Source organism: Phocoena sinus, chromosome 2 (genome assembly GCF_008692025.1).
Source record: "Phocoena sinus isolate mPhoSin1 chromosome 2, mPhoSin1.pri, whole genome shotgun sequence".
Classification (NCBI taxonomy): domain Eukaryota; kingdom Metazoa; phylum Chordata; class Mammalia; order Artiodactyla; family Phocoenidae; genus Phocoena; species Phocoena sinus.
The window spans coordinates 58,096,406-58,117,664 of NC_045764.1; the positions used below are offsets into that span (position 1 = coordinate 58,096,406).

The following is a 21,259-nucleotide window of genomic DNA, read 5'->3' on the forward strand; positions in this document are numbered from 1 at the left end:
GATCTCACTTTTTCTTCACTCTGCTTGACTAGAAACTCTGTGAGGGGGGAGATCCAAGCCCATCATGGGCATCTACTTGCTGAATGAATGAGTAAACACCAGAGGGTGCCAACTCCAAACTCCCAGGCTAGAGTCCCAAAACCAAATGCAGAGAACCAAATGCGGGCTGCAGGTGTTTTTGCCGGCTCCCTAGCCTCAGCACTTTGGCTTAAAAGAAGGAAGGATGCGTGTTATAAAGAGACCACAGGGCTTCATTCCTCTGGTCCTCCTCTCGGTCTAATGCCTGAGTCTCCCTTAGAGAGAGGTGCTTGGTGACCTCAGAAAGAAGGAACAGAGGCAAAGTGAGTATCGTCTGTGCCAAAGGCACTAGCTACCACCATGAATACTGCTGGTTTCCCTGCAGGGTTTCCAATCGTTCCAAGTGACTGATACTGAGTTATAGAGCTTCTTTTGATCAAAAGCACTATAACAGTGTTTTTTTTAAATAACTAAGTCATCAATGAGCAGAAGTACAAACTAAACATAGTGAGGGTTCTGGCATCCTCTCAGCCAAACTGGAGGCATCCTTTCAGCTCCTGCTATCATTCGTGTTAAGACATCCATGAAAATGACCTGAGAACTCTCATAGCACAGCATAGGAAGAGGAGTGAAGTACACATAGTAATTTCTCACTGACCAGAGGGTTAACCTACTGATTGGTAAAAACAAGGCTGGCAGGAAAACAGGGATTTGGAGGAAAAAAATAATTTAAGAAGTCCAAGAAGGCGTTTGTTTCCAAAACAAGTTGGCTGCACATGTGCCAATGCCACCGTTCATTTACAGGGAGCTTGACTGTCGCCTGTGTTCTCCTGAGCAAAGGTCCCGCAGGTGTTACAAAGCCTGGACCACACCTCTTTACAGGCATGAGAACTAGCCCATGCTGGCTAAATTCCAATATGCACTCCTTCAGTCCTTAAGAAACGCTGGTGTGATGGCCTGGCCTTTTCACGCCTTACTTCAAGGCCCAGGGGTCAGGTTTTTCTGGGCCTGCTCTTCTCCCTGTGTGAAGAGAGGGACCACAAATACAGCCCCACCTCAGTAGTCCCTGCAGGCGCCGGGTCAGGGGTGGTCTGTGTATAACCATAGTCCTGTTCTTTCAGTTAACAATGCTCAGCACCACCAGACAGTCATGAGGAGATCACAGGGTTCTAATTTTTGATATTCCAATATAAAACCACATCATCTCCACACTGCAATCAGCCAGGGATTAGCATGAGTTATGGAAATACCACAGATCCAGGATAAAACAGAATTAGTGTCTGATAGTTAAAAGCTTCCCAAGAAACATCACTGAATCACACTGAGTGCTTTGAGAACATCTTGCCAGTGTGCACGCATATCTGTGCACAGGGCTGTGGGTTTGGGTGCTTCACCTTCAGACAGAGTAGAGAGCGGGCTGGCCCTGGAGTCAGACTGGACGTCAGCACAACTCACGACCCACTGCTCTCAGCCGTACCATCTCTTTAGGATGCTTAGCACCAGCCTTGCCTTACTCCTGAGGTTGTCACTGGGCTTGAATACAATTCTGTACATGGAAACGGAAGCCCTCAATAACTATAGGATGCAGCCCATTTATAAGGGATCACCACTATTATTTTCATTCTCAATTCCTCTGCTAAGCTGACTTGCTACGTCAAACGGCGACACACAAAGCACTGACACAGGTGCCCTCCCTTTCTGACCTACCTGTGTTATCTCTGGCCACAAGACCCTTAGAAAAATCCCCTGGAGTCGGGGAGGTCCTGCTGTCCCACTTTACCATGTCGAGACTGTTGCAATATTCCCATCTCTTCTGCTGAAGCTCTTGTAACCAGTAAGTCATGAGTTGACGATTAGGGGCCTAAAAAGAAGGAAGAGGAAAAAGTGTTATAGCCACCAATAACATACCTTAAAAAAATAATTATGTTTTGTGAAGACAGACTGGACACCTTGCCACATGAAAGGGAGAGGTAAGAAGAACAGGTCAAAGAAATTTCAATTTCAAGATTAGTAACTTTGGGGGCTTCCCTGGTGGCGCAGCGGTTGAGAATCTGCCCACCGATGCAGGGGACACGGGTTCGAGCCCCGGTCCGGGAAGATCCCACATGCCGCGGAGCAACTAGGCCCGTGAGCCACAACTACTGAGCCTGCGCGTCTGGAGCCTGTGCTCCGCAACAAGAGAGGCCGCCATAGTGACAGGCCTGCACACCACGATGAAGAGTGGCCCCCACTTGCCACAACTAGAGAAAGCCCTCACACAGAAACGAAGGCCCAACACAGCAAAAATAAATTAATTAATTAATAAACTCCTACCCCCAACATCTTCTTAAAAAAAAAAAAAAAGATTAGTAACTTTTGTTCACTACAATTGGTCAAGAAAATAGCAATTTTAAAATAAAGAATTTAACCCTAATAATAAGAAATCTTTTTAAATTCTAAAATTACAGAATGATACAACATAACATTTTCCTCAAAAGGTTTTAGGAAGGCTTGATATCCCCAGTGCCCTTTCACTCTGAGCACCTATAAATTAAGAAGTCAAATCTCACATGGGTATGGATAACATCCCTGCCAAATCAAATCAAATAATGGTATTTAGATCCTGTCAGCAACTGGGAGAGTGAGCAAAGAAAACTGCAGATTAAAAACTAGAGAGGACATCTATTACAATGGCTAAAATTTTTTTAAATTGATAATACCAAAGGCTGGAAAGGATCCAGAGCAACTGGAACTTTCATTCATTGCTGGTGGGAATGTAAAACAGTGCAGCTCTTTGGAAAACAGTTTGGCAGTTCCTTATAAACATACACTTACCAAGTGACCCAGCAACCCCACTCCTAGGTATTCAATGAAGAGGAATAAAAATGTACATTCACACAAAAACCTGCATGCAAGTGTTCAGAGGCTTTATTCATGATCGCCAAAAAGTGAAAACAAGCCCAATGTCCTTCATCTGGTGAACAGATAAACTGTGGCACATCCGTACCATGAAATACTGTTCAGCAATAAAAAGGAGCAAACGATTGATTCACACAACATGGATGAATATTACACGCATATGTGAAAGAAGCCAGTCCCAAAGGGCTACATACTGCACAATACCATTTATGTGACATTCTTGAAAAGGCAAAATTATAGGGACAGAAGACAAATCTGTGGTTTCCAGGGCTTGGGTGAAGGGGGCGACTGACTACAAAGGGGCAGCACAAGTGGATTTTTGGGTAATCAACCTATTCTGCACCATGACTGTGGGGGTAGATACATGATTCTACGCATCTGTCCAAACTCAAAGAACTATATACCACAAAGAGTGAATTTCACTGTAAACATTAAAAAAAAAAAATCAACCAAGATACAGAGGGAACCCAAAACAATGAACCTAGCTACAAAAAACAAACTAGATGGCAGGTGTGGGTCACAGGTCTCCAGGCTGCCCCCAAAAAGAAGTCCCAAGGAGAAGGATGCCACGGCATGATTATGGGAACCAGTGGCACCCAGTAAGGTGTACAGACATCAGACACGGTGGTTTCGGCACCTATAAATTCTATCCCAGGGTCAGAGGCAATCTGGAAAACTGCTTTGTAGGCCCGACAGCAAGTGACAAGCCAGAGACCAAACCTCTACTGTCCACAAGCAAAGTGCTCTTGCTACAACCTGGAGTCTTTTTAGTGACACTTGCAGGCACAGCCCTGGTAAGGAAAACCATTCACTACATGATCTCTGGGTTTCTTACAGAAAAGCCCTCCAACTATCAGCCAAGCCATCATTTCATCCATACATTCAACGAACATTTACTATTAATATTTATCTACCAGGAACCTGGAATCAGGGCTTGTGAGAAAGATAGGAAAAATAAATCAGTAGTTTCAAGAGTGTGTTAAGTGCTATGACAGAGGTCTGAGTGGGTGAAGTGGGGCTGGTGTGACGGAAGGGTGCAGAGGAGATGGGTCAAGGATCAGGTACTGAAAGTTTAGGAAAGCTGCTACCTGTGGATTCAAAACGTTCACAGTCTTGGCTTAATGTCTCTCTTCTCGAATAAACATAAACTCTGAGATGTCTCCATTTTTCTAACATCCAGCTCAGTGCCAGATACATATTGGCTGAATAAGTAAGTGAAGAAATGAATAAACAAGTAATCATAAAATGATGCAGGAGCTTGGTCTTAAAGGGGAAGCAGGTGGTGGCCATAAGGACAAGACAAAAAAGAAGCTCCAGGCAGAGACAAGAGTATGTGCAAAGGCCCAGAGGCAAGAGAGCACAGGCAAGCGGAGGCTGGCAGGAGGGTGGAGCTGGGATAAGCAGGGACAACGCCCAAAGAGACTCCAGTGCCTTCCTGGATTCTTGGCAGGGCAATGATGAGATTAGACAAAGTCACTGCTCTTGGAAATTGGGGGGGGCTGGGGAGGGGGGCAGGGGAAGAAGGGTTCAGGTAGAAGAGGAGATTTGCTCAGGCCCAAGAGCCCTAAAGCACAGCTGGGGGCTCAGCCTGGCTCCGAGGCAGGACAAGAGACCCCAGCGTTCCCAGAGGAGGGGAGAGAGTGGCTGGAAGAGCAAGGGGCTGGGAGACAGCCAAATCAGAACCCAAAGCCCACCTAATCCCTCCTCCTCCCTCCTTTCACAGAGTCCATACTGAGCACCTAGTCTCCCGACCCCCAGCTTAGGGGAAAGTGTGTGTTTTGACAGTGCATGCATGTGTGTGCACATGTGTGCGTGTGTTCTGGTCCTCCCACCAGCTCCCCTGCCTGGCCCCCGTCCCCATCCCAGGGAGAAGACCATACTGTGTCAGATCCATCACTAACCTCTCTAGCTGTTTCCTGAAATGCAAACACCATGAGAAAGCTGCTTGTTACAAGAAAGCCTTTTCCCTTTAAATCTCTGAGTATTAAATTCGGACTGAGGAACAGTTAGTAACTTCTTAATCATCTCTCACTAAATTCCTCGGGCAAAAAAACTTTTAGATCATGTGCTCTCAATGTCTGACATATTATTCATGTTACAGAAATCTGGTCAATAAGGCAGGCAAAACTACCTCGAGACAATGATTAACTGGGGTTCATTTCCTTTAAAAACAAAAAAATCTAGCAACCACTAAAAGCACCTCAAATTCAATCCCCAAGCAGCTGTGAAAGGCTGTTGGGGGCACATGGCTCCAGGGCATGTGCTATGATCAAGGAGGCGGGAAAAGCCCCCAGAGGCCCTTCCCTCAGGGAGCTGAGACCCATGAGACAGGGCAGGATTAAAAGTAGAACAGCACAATCAGCAGCGATCTACAAAACCTCCGTGTTTCCCACTTGATATCTTTTAAACAGAGACTGAACTGAGATTTGATCTTGTTCAGTCCTAATTAGATGTCTCTTCATTGCCCCAGTCCTGGTTAGTCAGGTAAAGTTAGTCTAAATCTGCCCCATCCAAACACAGTAGCCGCTAGCCACACATGGCTCATGAGCACGTGAAATACGGCTACTACCACATGATGAAATATTATAGACACATTGGGTTAAATAAAATATATTTATTAAAATTAATTTCACCTGTTTAATGTGGGTATCTGAAAACTTAAAAGTATATAACTGGCGAGACTTCCCTGGTGGCGCAGTGGTTAAGAATCCGCCTGCCAGTGCAGGGGACACAGGTTTGAGCCCTGGTCCGGGAAGATCCCACATGCCGCGGAGCAACTAAGCCTGCGAGCCACAACTACTGAGCCCACGTGCCACAATTACTGAGCCTGCGTGCCACAACTACTGAAGCCCGCGCACCCCAGAGCCCGTGCTCTGCAACAAGAGAAGCCACCGCAATGAGAAGCTTGCACACCGCAATGAAGAGCAGCCCCCGCTCACCGAAACTAGAGCAGGTCCGCACGCAGCAACGAAGACCCAACGCAACCAAAAATAAATAAATAAATTTATTTTTTTTTAAAAAAGTATATAACTGATTCACACTGTCTTTATTGAACAATGCTGGTCTAGATCATGATTGCAAACAAATTCCATTTTGAGAGCCAAGGCTGGTGGGAGATCTGGCTAGGTGGGAAACCCAGCGGGTGGGAAACGGCCTTGGGGATGACCAAGGGCATGGGGTTCTTGAGAGTGTGGGGCAGCCAACATTATTCACCTCCCAAAGGACTTTATGACTCAAATAACTTTCTTCTTTAACTAGGTACCTCCATATCTCCAACCACCCCATGCTCTGTTAATGTCCATGGAGATGCCAACATTATTTGAGGACCCCAAAGAATGGGTCTGGCTGGTCTGGCTGATGGCTCACAGTTTCAGTGTCTTCACTGCCCCCTCCCAAAGGAAGGCAAGGACCCTCGAGTGATCTGGCTTCACAGACAGCACCTCAAGGAGTCCATCACCAGGGCTCGCTCCACTGAGCTGCAGCCCAGCTGGTGACAAATGAGCCAGTCAGTGCTGAAGCTTATCACCACCACCAGCATAACCCGGAGAGAATCAATATCTGCCCCACCCTACCCCAAAACACCATTTTAAATACTTCAGTCCCAAATTCTGAAAAGCCAGACAGACATTCCAATCATACTGGAAGGAGCAAAGACGAGGCAAAGCTTCACAGCTCAGTAGACAGTAAGAGCCGATGCCAGGCAGGCATCCAACAGGTCAGTGTCAGCATCTACTGTCTGAAGTCTCACTGGGACCATATCCTGAGTCTCCCATGACACCATTCTCTCCAACTCCTACTCATTCTTCAAAACCCAAATAAGGTTTCCCTGACCTGCATGCTCTTTCCATCCTCGGAATGGGGAACTCACAGCACCATGTAGCCCAGGACAGCTTCCCACGGCAGTGTGCTTCATTAGTCTAAGTTCCTTCAAGACAAAGGCAAAACCTGCTGGCCTCAATATGGCCCAAGATGTGTAGCACAGTGACTGGAATGCAGTTAAGCATTCATATATCTGACTCATTCTTTCCTATGTTCAGCTACTGCTACTGCCTCAAAACTGCTAAAATTATAATTCAAATATGGCACCAAATCCAAACATGAGAGACCATGCCAAACATCTTGGAAAGCCATTCTGGTTGTCCCCTACACAGCTGCATGAATGTCCTGGGGAGCTGGGGGCAGACAAGGACTGGGTGGGCACAGTCCTGAGATGACAGACACCTGCTGCATTTAGGCACCATGACGTGAAGTGCCAGTTCAGAGAATGGAAACCAGGCCATGCCTCATCCAGCTTGAGGTGGAAATCGGTCCCTGAAAGCTGGCTGAGAAGAACCATGCGATACTCCAGCTGTTCCCACAAGCCTTTGCACCCAGACCTCTAGTAGCCCAAAACAAGTCCACTCTTCGGGAGATGGGCCCCAGACACCTGTCCCTTCTCTTGGGCCCCAGGGACTTCCCTCTCTCCAACACCAGCTCTTTCCTTGGTGCTCAGAAAACTCCCACAGTAAAGTTAATTCATCTCAACACACATTTATTTATTAAGGGCCCACTCTTGCAGGCAAGTGCATTACTGGGGATGGGGGCTGGAGCCACAATCTTGCAGCACACACAAAGAGTCAGGCCTCATCTCCTAACTACATTCTCACTATACCACCAACTGACCCAAGCACTCTTATTCCCCAGCCCTTTGGTAAAGAATCTCCATCTAAAAAGACTCAGCACATTTTAGAAGCTATAATAATGCTCATTTCCTTTAACCAAAAACTCCATTCCTGGGAATCTATCTAAAGTAATCCAAAAGAAGAAAAAGGAGGAACACCATATACATAGAAATGTTTGTTCATTCACTTGGCAAATATTTATTAAGAGCCTGACTTAGGCCAACGCAGCAGTCAACACTAGGGGTACAGAACTGGGTGAGACCTGGTCAATTTTCAGCTCTCAGACGTTCCCAGTGAGCAAACGTTTCCTTTATACCAGCAACAGACAGTTAGAAACATGTTCACAATTACAAACAAAACATAAAATGCATAGGTATACATTTAAGAAATCTGTATGCATTATAGAAACAAAAAAAATCCAGCCAAAATTCTAAAAAGTTCTTCAAAGTATGGCAATGAAATTATAAAATTCATCTGAAGTTTAACCTTTGAGAATTCTGAAAAAGTAAATGAGGCATGAGGCTTTGCCCTACCAAATAAGTAAGCATATTATAAAGCCACAATAATTAAACCAGCACTCTACTACCAGAGGATCAAAATACAGGGCTAAATAGATATAAAATACTTATGTGGCATTTCAAATCAAATCAGTGGGAAAACTATTAATTATTAAACAATGACATTAGGACAACTGGCTAAAAATTTGGAAAGAAATAAAAGTATTATGAATTACGACCTAGGTGTGAAACCTAGGTCACAATATAAAAGAAAATAAATTCAAAATTGATTCAAGATTTGAATGCAAGATAAAAGCCATTTAAATTAGTAGAAGATGTCTATGTAAATTAAAATTAAGTTTCTGTCTCTTTCTGCATCTTGTAACAACAGTTGCGTAGATTTCTGCCAAATTTTAAAGGTACACAAGGGATGATCTGACTTTACATCCAACCGTCAGCATAGCAGCACTTCACACGGAAGGTCTGTGCAGAGATCTCCTGAACAGTTCACACTGACGTACAATCAACGGCCACGACGAACGCCCTGTGACAACAAATGCCCTGTGCGTCCTGACTCTGTGGACAAGGAAAACCAACGCTCTTTCAGGACTGAGCCCCAGATTGAAGGCTCGAAGGGCAGATCTTCAGACTGCAAGCCACAGAGCTGCTTCTCACACAGGCAACTCTAGGGAGCTGACTCCAGGCTGAGGAGGGGCAGGGAGGCATTGATTTTCACTGCATTGATTATTTACTCTAGCAACACGGAAAAAAGTCTCTGCTGTAACATTTCTATTCTCTTGGAATGTAAAAGCCTGTCTAAACCCAAAAAGAAAGACAGCAGAGAAAAATATCTGGATGTGTGTCCAAAACCACCATACAAAATTAAAAGGCAAACTGAGAAAAAGACCAAACAAATTCTAAGTCACTAAACACAGTGTGGAGTTCCACAGCTTTCAGAGGCACCTCACTCTGCCAGCACTTAAGGAGCTCCTGTTTGCCTGGGAGCTCCTATTCAGCTTTAAAAAAATAAACAAAAACAAAACCCAACATATTTTAGACTTTTATTTCAATAATAATAATAACCCATGTTTGCTGTGGAAAATCTGAAAAATCCAGAAAAACAAAGAAGAAAATAACATGAATGTAACCACATCCCCAGTAATAACTTCAATCAGCACTTTGGAGTACATCCTTTCAGATACTTTTCTATCCATAAATACATGTAGCAATTTTCTTTACAAAGATGGAATAAAATTATATAGACTATTTCATAATGTATACGTGCATATTAGTAATAATATTAGATACCATTAAGTAAACAATTACTATGTGCCAGACATCGTGCTAAACACTTTATACACGCTATCATTTAAAGCTCATAACAATCTCACAAGATAGTATCATCTACTTTCCCAAAGTATTACCTGCTTGGACTCAGGAGCCTAACTGAGTTCAAATCCCAGCTCTGCCATTTGCTAGCTGTATTAGGCAAGTTACTTAATGTGTCTCGGACTTCTCATTGGCAAAATGGGAACAACAGGAACCTACTTCATGTGATGTTGTTAGGATTAAATGAGTTAATGCGTGTTAAGCTCAAAACAGTGCCTGGCACACTCATTAGGCGTCAACCATCCATATTATCATGATCACCCAAGATCTCACAGCCAGTTGGCACATCAAAATTCAAACCTGGGTCTGTGTTCCTTGCTATTAATGGGAAGACGGAGAAGTGCACGTCCAAGACAAAATCCATCCCCTCAGCATGTCAGCAGGAATCAGAAGTTCCTCTATGGTCTTTCTCAGATACTGAAATGTTGATGACCCCAACCAACAGCCAAGTTCAGTTTAAAGTGTGTTGGCTTCATGAGCAAGGACAACTCCCACATCAGAGGCTGGTCTATTTTTTTTTTTTTTTTTCAGTACGTGGGCCTCTCACTTTTGTGGCCTCTCCCGTTGCGGAGCACAGGCTCCGGACGCACGGGCCCAGCGACCATGGCTCACGAGCCCAGCCGCTCCGCGGCATGTGGGATCTTCCCGGACCGGGACACGAACCCGTGTCCCCTGCATCGGCAGGCGGACTCTCAACCACTGCGCCACCAGGGAAGCCCGAGGCTGGTCTTTTTGACAGTACAGAAGTTCCTCAGGACATCGAAGGGGGCTCAGCACAGCTTCACTGGGTTGGAGAGAGTATGACCATCAATCGACTATAAGGTGCTCCCACTGGATGCTCTGAGCCACAATTCTTCTCTAAAGACATTTCTTTAAAAATAGACTGCAGTGAGCAATAATAAGACCACACATAAACAAATGTAGAGAAGAGAGGAACCGTCCTCCAGCATAATAGGATCACCAGGTCTCCAAGTCCAAAGAATCCCTTTGTCAGTCTCTCAGATTCCCACTCCCTGACACTGTCCTGGTTCATCAAACTCAGGCCTCTGCAAGAGCGTCCTAACTGGTCTTGCTGTCCTCAGTCGCCCCTCCCCAAACCCCCTTCTTACACATAGCCACCTAAGCCATATTTATTCCATGCTTAAAACTCTCTGGTGGCTTCTAAGTGCTGGGCAATTTGGCATGGTCACCTGGCCTACACTGCCCCACACTCCACAGGACCATAGCCTTTTGCCCACACAACAGGCACACAGAAGCCAGCTCGGCTTCAACGACTCCTCCTCCTACTGCACTAATTAAACCCATTTGCAAACACCTACTCACCCCTCAAGACCCAGTTCAAACACCCCATCTGTGAGGCCATCCGATGTCCCTTATAGAACCAATCATGCTATATGGTGATGACAGACCACTTCAGTCACCCACTTAGGGTGTGAACTCTGGGCTCCTCCCCAAAGTGTCAGTGCCTACCATGTTTATAAGTCAGAAGAACAGAATAACCAACGGTCACGAGACAGCCACGAGAAGAGAACAGAGATGGGCTAAGTTTGCACACGTCATAGAAAGCAATTTAAACTGCATGCATAGTTTGACTCAGTCATATCTTAAAAGGATGCAATGCCTGTTCATAATGAAGGAATTTTCGTTTCTTAAATCTAAAGAAGGATATCTGAGGGATTCCCTGGCAGTTCAGTGGTTAAGTGCTTTCACTGCTGTAGCCTGAGTTCAATTCCTGGTCAGGGAACTAAGACACCACAAGCCCCAAGGCGTGGCCAAACAAAGAAAGAAAGAAGTATATCTGGATTTCCAAGGTAATTCTTCCATAAGCAATAAAAAGCACAAGAACATTGTAAACAGTCTGATAATACAAAACAAAACTCGGATGAAAAACAGACTACAACCCCATATCTGATAAATAACTTTAGGTTCCAAATATTCTTCTGAACATTTCAAAACCATGGGCCTGGAAACAATCTCAAGGGATCTGGCCCAGTACCAATGAAAAAAAAAGTAATTTTTCCTTGGGAAAGTTTTGAAATCTTCTGTTTCAGCCCAGCGACTGATGCTGAGAAGGGAAATAATACTGGATCTCCTGGCTCCTGGGAAAATGGGAGTGCAATTGTACAGACCTCCGTTCCTCTAACACAGTAAGTTCTTATTTCTTTGTCTTTTTAAATGGCTATCCTGAAGTCAGCATTTTCACATAACTTATTTTGCAAAATAATTACATGAATTCTAATCTAAATCCTTTTCAAAGGCTGAGCAAGAACCTAGACCTCCCCCGCCATCACTTTCCCTGGACAGTTGGCAGTGGGGGGCAGCCTCTCCTCGGGAAGGTGCCCCACTTCTCACCCATTCTGGGAGGTAGCAGTCTGAGGAGTTTTGCCATCTCTAATACTCAAGCATCTTCTTTTAAAAAGCAAACACCTTGAGAGATCAGCCACTCCTTAAACCCATCTCTAACAATTTAATGAAGATTACAAACTAGGAGAAGACTACAAACAGAACAAAGACAAGCAAATGCGTGTTCTAGAAAAGAGGACAATAAAGATAACTGGGCTTGTGAGGGGCCTGGCCTAGATGACAGATTTCACCAAGGCAAGGGCAAGGACAAAGACACTCTCTGGGCCTGCTCTTCCCTGCAGGAAGTGAGGAAGCCTGTCAAAACGCTTTCTGTTTCAGAGGGAAGGGGAGCACGCGGCCTCCGAGTGACCACAGGGCTACATTCCTATGGCTGCCTATCAGCTCTGCCACTGCACAATAAGAGAGCGCCAGGGTTTCATGAGCTCAGGATAAATAAAAACTCCTGCAGCAACAGCCAGCAGACTGCTGGAGAGCCCCACGCCACCTCTGTCTGCGATGGTTTCCACACACCATGCAACACTGCAATGTTCCGGCTTGCTGGTTTTTAACTTAAAAGTAGGACACAGGGGGCTTCCCTGGTGGCGCAGTGGTTGAGCGTCCGCCTGCTGATGCAGGGGACACGGGTTCGTGCCCCGGTCCGGGAAGATCCCACGTGCCGCGGAGCGGCTGGGCCCGTGAGCCATGGCCGCTGAGCCTGCGCGTCCGGAGCCCGTGCTCCGCAACGGGAGAGGCCACAACAATGAGAGGCCCGCGTACCGCAAAAAAAAAAAAAAAAAAAAGTAGGACACAGGAATGACTGACTTAATATGAAGTTTTATGAACTGGGGTTTGGGAGGGGCAGATTCCCAGGCACCGCCCATCAGAGATTAGGAGGAACACGGGAGCCTGAACCAGAAATCTGCCTAACCTTTTAGTGAGTTTACAAGAGTGTTTGGGAAGCATGTTGATTTCTAACAGTCTTTTAAGATAGAGCTGGTACCTCCAGAAAGTGCCAGATGGTTCTCCTATATCAATCGGTTATTCCCCCCTCTCTGGGTGAAAAGCTGGGGGCTCTAAAAGTCCTTATCAGCTGTTTGGTGGTGGTAATCATTAAAACTCACCCTCCCAGAATCACCCTAAGGATGGCAAGCGAACACTATCGCCCTCCAGGAGCTTCCCTCTGAACGGCCCTGGAGGAACACTGAAATGTGGTGCTGTGCCAGTGACTGAGCGATCAGCTCAGGAGACAGAAACTTCAGGGCCATTGGGAGGAGGGAGTCCCAGGCCCCAAACCATTGCTCTGGAGCACAGAAACTCAGAATGCAAAGAAGGTAGCAGACATAAACCACAGAGTGTCAACCTAAGGATAAATGGCTCATACTTCACCGGTCTCCACCCACGCAGTTTAGTTATTTCTAGTCTGCTTAGAAAACCATCCTCAAATAGGGCCAGTCTTTACTTCACAGTCAAAGAGAGCAGTAATTCATGATCTGGCGGAGAGTGGTGTTTCTCAAAGAGAGGACCACAAAGGTCTGCAGCAGAAGGGTCGGCACAATGGATAAGGATACAGGTTCCTGAGGTCCACCCTGGCCTACCAACCGAACCAGAATCTCTAGGGGGGAACCCCACAACCTGCATGTTAACAGGATCCCAGGAGGCTCCTTCCCCACACCAATCTGAGAACCACCATTCTCAAGGAGATGCTTCCCTTTAAAGGACAGAAATGAAAGATAGCCTTATCATCATGCTACCTCTGGGATAGTATATGTGAGAGAGCTGTGTAAACTGTGAAGCTTAAAAAGCTGGTTCACTTCTTTTTTTAATTTATTTATTTTTGGCTGCGTTGGGTCTCTGTTGCTGCGTGAGGGCTTTTCTCTAGTTGTGGCAAGCGGGGGCTACTCTTCGCTGTGGTACGCGGGCTTCTCATCGCAGTGGCTTCTCTTGTTGCAGAGCACAGGCTCTAGGCACATGGGCTTCAGCAGTTGTGGCTCACAGGCTCTAGAGCACAGGCTCGGTAGTTGTGGCGCACGGGCTTAGTTGCTCTGCGGCACACGGGATCTTCCAGGACCAGGGCTCGAACCTGTGTCCCCTGCACTGACAGGTGGATTCTTAACCACTGCGCCACCAGGGAAGCCCCCAAACTGGTTCGCTTCTGAAGCTAGAGGGCATGGCTTACAGAGCAGCAAGAGAAATCACACCAAGGGTCAGTTTTCCTCTGCACACCTCCAAAGAGAAGGCTCCTGAACAGGTGTGCAGGTCTAGTCCCTGCCAGGGAAACACCACGAATGTCTATAATCAATCAACCCCCACTGGAAGCTTATCATCTAGACTGTTAACTTCCAATCTTCACGTGACTTGAACATCTTACATCTGTGCTGCAGCACCAAAGAGGTAAATGTACAATTTCAGAATCTGTGTACAACAGCTAAAAACAGAATAAGCCTGATTTCCTACTAAGGGAGTAAAATGGCAAACAGCATCAAACCGCTGGGTTTAAAATGGCTAAGTATCACTCAGGTGTCTGGGGGAGGCTTTAGTGCCAGAGCGGCTGCCAACTAGCTGTGGGCCTCTGTCTCTCACTCTATCACACAAGGGGCAGGGCGGGCTCACCTGAGGGTCTCGTCAGTTCTGACTCAGGGATAATGACCCTTGGAACAAAAACACCAAATGGCTTCCTCCACCTCACAGAGCCACTTGATGACAATGCCCTAATGAAACCCCAGAACAGGACAGCTCCGAGAGGCCAGAGGCAACACCTGACTCCCGCCAGATGTCCATCACGGCCTTGCCCAACCAAGACTGTTACGTGAATGGCTGGCTGGCTGCATCAGATTGCCAAACACAGGCTCCTTCTCTGCAAGCACAGTCTCCCCTGGACGTCACAGAGCTGGAAAGGGAAATGAAAACTGGGCTCACTGCCTAGAAATAATTCCTATAATCCAAGATCAACATCTCTGATAACACTGGCCTGTCAGCCTCCAGTCCACCGCCAGGCCTGCCATCCGACGCCCAGACAAGTTCTCACCTGAGGGCAGACCGCTCAAAGGACATCTGCTCTTTCCAGGACGGCTGGCCCTGGAAAGGGCCAGAGAGGAGGCCAAAGGATCTCAGCTCCTGAATGCCCCCTTCTCCCCCAGATTCCAGTTTTCCCACACAATCCGTCAGAAGAAGTTAAGCATTGGCCAAGCATGCAAACTCATGAAAAGATGCTGACTCCCATCAGACTGGGAACACTTCTTGTTGATCCAAAAGGAACTAAACCTTTGAACAGCTACACGATTATACCAAAACCTAACCAACTCCCCAGCCCATTTCTCCAGGGAGCTCTTCTTGGTGATCAGTCACACAGATCTCCCCAACTCCACAATGCCCATAGAAATTATTGTACAAACCACAGATTTCTGGCCGTGGGTGATATCCAAATCAGTACTTTACATTCAGGATTCCCTGCCTCCCTCTTTATTTACTATGGAAAGATGCCAGACCCCCCTCAGGATCAAAAAACTTGCAGACATTTGATATTTACTCCCAACTCTGAATACTACAGACAAAAATGGTTTCTCTCCAAAGTTTTTTTTCAAAGCTATCAGGTGCTAATCTATTTTTAAAGTCTTAACACTGTAGTTTCTGAAATGAATGGAAAACTTTCACTGCTGTATATGCAGAGAAAGCATAATGCTTACAACATGGTGGATGCTCAAAACTATTTGCTAAAGGAAGAAATGGACACTGCAAATCTCCTTCTGACCGCGCAACAACCCCAAGAGGGCATGAGGGTATGAAGTATTCATTCGGCTACCCAGTATATACAGAGCATATAATCCGTGCCTGACACTCTGCTCAGCATTAAGGCTGAAGCGGTGAACCAGGGACAAAACTCTGCCCTCCGGGAGTTGGGCTCTAGTAGGACACGGCATCAGATGCTCAAACACCAGAACAGGACTAGACCCATTTTAGGGAGCACCACCACCCTGAATCTGTCCATTCGGGGTTTCCTGTGCAGACTGGTGAGCTACTGTTCATTGCGTGATCATGACACCTGCAGCCTCTCCGGGACCACCTCGGCCTCCCGCCCCTGAAGGCCTCGCTCATCCATGCACCTGGCACATTCACTTCACCGAGTTCCCAGGAAGAGTATTTAGCAGGACGCTGGTTAGAAGCATCACTACTTCCTAATTCACCATTCCATACTGCATTCACTCTGTGAAAGTGAACAAAATCCACTTAGGACTGGGCCTTCCAGGATGTAGCTAAACACCCACTCAAATGTCATTAAGACCCTACTACATAAATCTCTAAAAGAACTGATAATTCCTAATCAAAACCCCTTCCACTCCACCAACCGGAGAGTCATTTCTACAATAACGGGGTTCTTTTCTTTCTTTGGAAGGAGGGTTATTATCTATATTTTGTTCTGCCCAGAGATAGGAAGGCTGACGATGGATGCAGGCACCTGAACAAGGAGAGCCGTCCACCCCTCAGAAGCCTCAGTGAGATGTGAGAGCTGTATTTACATCTCAACCCTGAATGCATGTGACCCCTCCCTCCATTTCTCAAGCAACGGTTTCCTCCAAAGGGTAAGGAAACTGGTAACACGCACATGAGCAAAGCAAGTGGGACATGAGAGAAGTCAGGGAAGGTGGCCATGAGGAATGCTTTGGGAAAGGCAGTCCACTGAGAGGGGTGGGGCAGGCTGTAGCCACACAGCCCCCGAGCCAGCAACCCCTGCTCAGAAACAATGGTGCTTAAGAGGCAATGGACCACGAGATCTTCAACTCTGCATTTATCAACTTTAAAACCTGTTTTCCAGTGGGTAACATATTAATATTTCAACTCTTAAAACACAAGACAAGACAATCCTCCAACATAATTAGATGAAAATACTGGATATAACCCAACCATCAGTTTGGGAGGAAAAAAAAAACACCAACTATTTGTTAAGCCCTGCTGAAAATTCTTTGCTGATTCCTACAACTCGGGCCCCAAGGCCCTCCCCTCCACCCCAGCTGTCACCGGGCATTCCTTGAGTCCCCTACACACCTAAGGGGCTCTGCTCCTGCCATTTCCTCTCCCTAGAACACTCTACTCCCCTCTCCATTTCTCCAGTCAACACCAATGTGCCCTTCATGCCTCAGCTCAAATGTCATTTCCTCAGGAAGTCTTCCCTAGCCCTCCTCCTTCCGATCTAAATTAGGATCCCCTATTATACATGCATCCCATCTCTTTCCTTTTAAACTTCACAGCACTGGTTGGTGTTGGTTTTGTTTTTATTAACGTCTGTCTCTGGGCTACACAGAAAGCTCCCCAAGGACAGGAACTGTGTTCACCTTGTTCAGTCTATACCCCCAGTGCCTAAGCACACAGAATGGGTAAGTGACAGAATGAATGAGAAGTGTCCAGGCCTTTCTAAAACACCAGAGCCAGTGAACTACAGCCTGAGGGCCATATCCAGCCTACTGCCTATTTTTACACAGCTACAAGCCAAGAAAGGTCTCTATGTTTTCAGATGGCTGAAAAAAAAAAACCCAAAAGAACAGTATTTTGTGACGTGTGAAAATTACATGAAATTCAAATTCCAGAATCCATAAACAAAAATTATGGGGAACACAGCTACACTCATTCTACAGTTGTTTCTGTACTATAACAGCAGAGCAGAGTAGTCACAGAGATGGCACTGATGGAAGACCTAAAATATTTACTACATGGCCTTTTACATAAAACATTCACCCACTGCTACAACAGTGTCCTCAGAGTCAAGACTGTGGGCATGAAATACAAGAGACCTGAAAATTAAGGACCGACGGTAATCCGTCTTTTGAACCCCTGATGCCTGTCATATTTACTGGGCATTCCTTGAATGGCAGGCACTTCCATGACATGTGGTGAGAATGTCATTTAATACATTTGAGAATTCTGGTTGATCACTTCTAAAGGGCTGGAGCTCACACCAAAACCAGCGCTTACTGGGTAATGACCTTCTACTCATTCGTTCAACAAACGTCTGCCTGGGCACCTACTTTGTGCAGGTGCTGTTCTGGGAGGGCAAGGATGCAAACAGCAGTGCTTGGAGCCCCATGAGCAGGAAATAGTGTGGACGTCACACTACCATGACGCCTGTGTGACAGACAATGGGAGACAGAAAGCCACTGCGACATCACACCTGTGAGACTATACCTGCCTTTAAGAAACTTACTCATTGGGAAGCCATGAAAAATCCATGGAAAGCCAGGTCTCGATAAAAGATTTAAATAACATTTCAAGACCCCTGAGCGGACACCCCAGGGAAGAACAGCTTAGCAGAGCCATTTAGCCAAGAAGGCTGGTTCACCACATCTATTTTGTACTGCACACACTATGATTACCCAAGCTAGCAAATGTCTGTCATTAAGCTGAGAGCAGTTTCAACACCAGAGAATGTGCATCCTTCCCACAAAAGTGCGTTAAGAATAGGGATGCATGATTGTTCCGTTACGTGCGACTCAGAAACCAACATACACGTCCATTTGTGCACCATATGCCTTCAAGAGAGGGAGGAGAGGGAGCGGAGTGCATCTGCTGACAGTCTGATGATGCTCCTTGCTCCAGGGACTGTGGAGATCTGGCAGAGCAGGGTCATTCACGCTTTACCCCCAGTCAGTCACATGCTCTCTCTTCCCTAAGTGCCAGCTCACTCCAGAACGGTCTCCTGTGCCTCAGATCCCAGGCAAGCTCAGTGAGAAGCCTCCAGCACCTCTACACACACACACACACACACACACACACACACACACACACACACACACACACAGGAAGCATCAGTTTCTGTCTGTTGTAGCAGTTTCCAAATGTCTAGTAACAGGTACCATACATCTTGGTAAAGAATCGGTAGGTAAAATGTTCCTGGTGCTTTCATTCTGCGTGAAAAGGACAGAAATCAAATGCAGTAAGGGAAAAAACCACTACATCTTATCTAATCCCAAATCACTGAAATCCAAAGCAAAAAAAAAAAAGGGAGACTTGTCAAAACTGATAATAGAATGAGATACTTGGCATTTTGGACACTCACTGTTCCCAGAGTCTCTACTAGCCAAGAGCATCTGAGTCTATCTTCAAGATCTCAGACAGATCACAACCCCTCTCCGGCCTCCATTCCCTCATCTGTAAAATAAGGTCCACATCCCTGAGTTTATGAATAGAAAAGCCTACCAAGAAATTCCAATATCAGCTTTCATTAAGACTCAAGCGGTAAAACATTTTGGAAAACTTCAACAAAACCACAGCTCCTCCAGAGAAGGCAGAAAGTCACTTTAAAATAAGAACCATATGATAATACAATAAGCAAATTGCTTATTTTTTTTTCTTTTTAACCCGTCAAAAGAAATGGTATCTATAAAATTATATATAACTAGCTGAAGCTTGAGCAGGGTTTAATCCTCACTAACCTACAATCCCCCTTAGAAATCAGGGTCTGCCCTACCGCTGAGCAGCCCTAAAGGGAAGCATTAAAGCTTATGGGAGTCAGTTCTCAGATCTGAAAGGTGAAAAGGAAGATAAATTGCTAATTTCCACTTTTACCACCACAAAATTTTTATGCCCACAATTCAGAAGGAATTACTGTACAATAAAATTCATCCTTTTTGGGGCTTCCCTGGTGGAGCAGTGGTTAAGAATCCGCCTGCCAATGCAGGGGACACGGGTTCCAGCCCTGGTCTGGGAAGATCCGACATACCACGGAGCAACTAAGTCTGTGCGCCACAACTACTGAGCCTGCGCTCTAGAGCCCACAAGCCACGACTACTGAGCCCACACACCACAACTACTGAAGGCCGCGCACCTAGAGCCCGTGCTCCGCGACAAGAGAAGCCACTACAATGAGAAGCCCGCCCTCCGCAACAAAGAGTATCCCCCGCTCGCCGCAACTAGAGAAAGCCCCCACGCAACAACGAAGACACAACGCAGCCAAAAATAAAATAAATTTTTTAGAAATTAAAAGATTTAAATTAAAATTTTAAAAATCCTTCTTAAAACACACCCCTACTCTGAAACCTTATATTTTGACTGCTCCCTTCCTTTGAAAAGGCTTGCCTGTGTTTCCATTTCCATTGTTTTTATAAAGCAAACCCTTTGTCTCGGGCATGCTGTCTTATTCTGTGACTAATTCAACTTTACGTACCAAAATATTCCATAGTCAGTAACCTACATGAAAATCAATTTCCTTTTTTTTTAAAGAAATATTCTGAACATACAAAGAGACAGATAGAATAATATAACAAACACCACCCAGTGCTAGAAATAAAACACTGCAAAGACACTAGAACCCCCCTGAGCACCCATTCCCACTCACGTTCCCCTCTCTTCCCAAGTGGGAACCACCATCCTGAAGCCAGGGCTCATCACGCCCACACAGCTCTCCCACTCCCCATGCAGAATATGTGTTTGCATGATCTTCTTAGTCTTTACATGGTACCTCTGTATGCAATCAATCTGTAACTTTGTTTTTCTTTCTCAATTTTATGTTTATGAGAGTCATCCATGTTGACACCTAGAGCTCTCATTCCTTTATGTTCACGGCTACATAATATTCCATTATATGAATGTACTACCTAATTGGCCAAAGACACCATCTGTTGCCATGTAGTGCCTACTCTGTGCCAGCTATTTTCCAGAATTCTCAAAACTAACCAATGAGGAAGGTAAGATTCCCATTAGACTGAAGAGGAAACTGGGACAGAGAGGTGGTATAGTTTGCTCAACACCTGTGAGTGGCAGATTCAGGCCGCAAGTTCAAGTCAATCCAACTCTAAAGCCACACTCCTGACACTGCATTGCAGCCCCATTTAGGTAGATACCTCCATCATTGAAAACATTTTAATGAAAAAACCTGATGGAGGGCTCCAAAGTCATTTGAGAAAATCTGAAACAGAATGCTCTATTTTCTGTTTTAACAAACAATTCCACAGGAAATTCAGCTGTGCACAGCGACAGTCCATATATACAGTGAGGACAAGCCTTTCTTTGGCAAAAGTCCCTGTGTACTTGCTCAGATCACTCCCAAGTTTACACCAATGCTTTCTAAGTAAGCCCGAGTTGAACTGAAACTCTGCTTGGCTTCCTTTGGAGAAAAAGGCTGTCTGCACCCGCTTCAAGAAGGGATGGTAGAGCCTAAAAGAACACAGTAATCAGACTCTGCCTGAAACAGCAGGAACTGAGCTGACAAAGCTCTAAAAACGACCTGGGGAGCAGCTCCAACTGTTGCTGGCTTCGGAGATCCGGGGAACAGCCCTGTGCTCACAAGGCCAAGGGCGTCAGGCTCAGCCCACTCTGCTCTCCACTTGGCGAGCTTTGCAGAGTTTTCATACATCCCAGCCCAGCCCTGCTGCTCTGGAGAAAGCCCAGCTTGTAATACGGAAGAGAAGCGAGAGAGAGGAGTGAGGGTGGAGGCTCACAGGAACCAGGCAGGGAAGGAGGCTGGGA

At 45.9% G+C, this 21,259-nt stretch overlaps 1 protein-coding gene across 3 annotated transcripts in view; it reads right to left on the reverse strand.

Annotated features, from left to right (window-relative positions):
- Window positions 1–21,259, reverse strand: part of TBC1D2B (TBC1 domain family member 2B) — an 88,012-nt gene that overhangs the window by 65,447 nt on the left and 1,306 nt on the right. For 2 of the 3 annotated variants that reach the window (XM_032624323.1, XM_032624324.1), the window contains exon 2: window positions 1,726–1,879. In XM_032624323.1, coding sequence (XP_032480214.1) covers window positions 1,726–1,879 — 154 coding nt within the window. The remainder of the gene's footprint in view (window positions 1–1,725; window positions 1,880–21,259) is intronic. The other variant, XM_032624326.1, reaches the window with a different exon arrangement.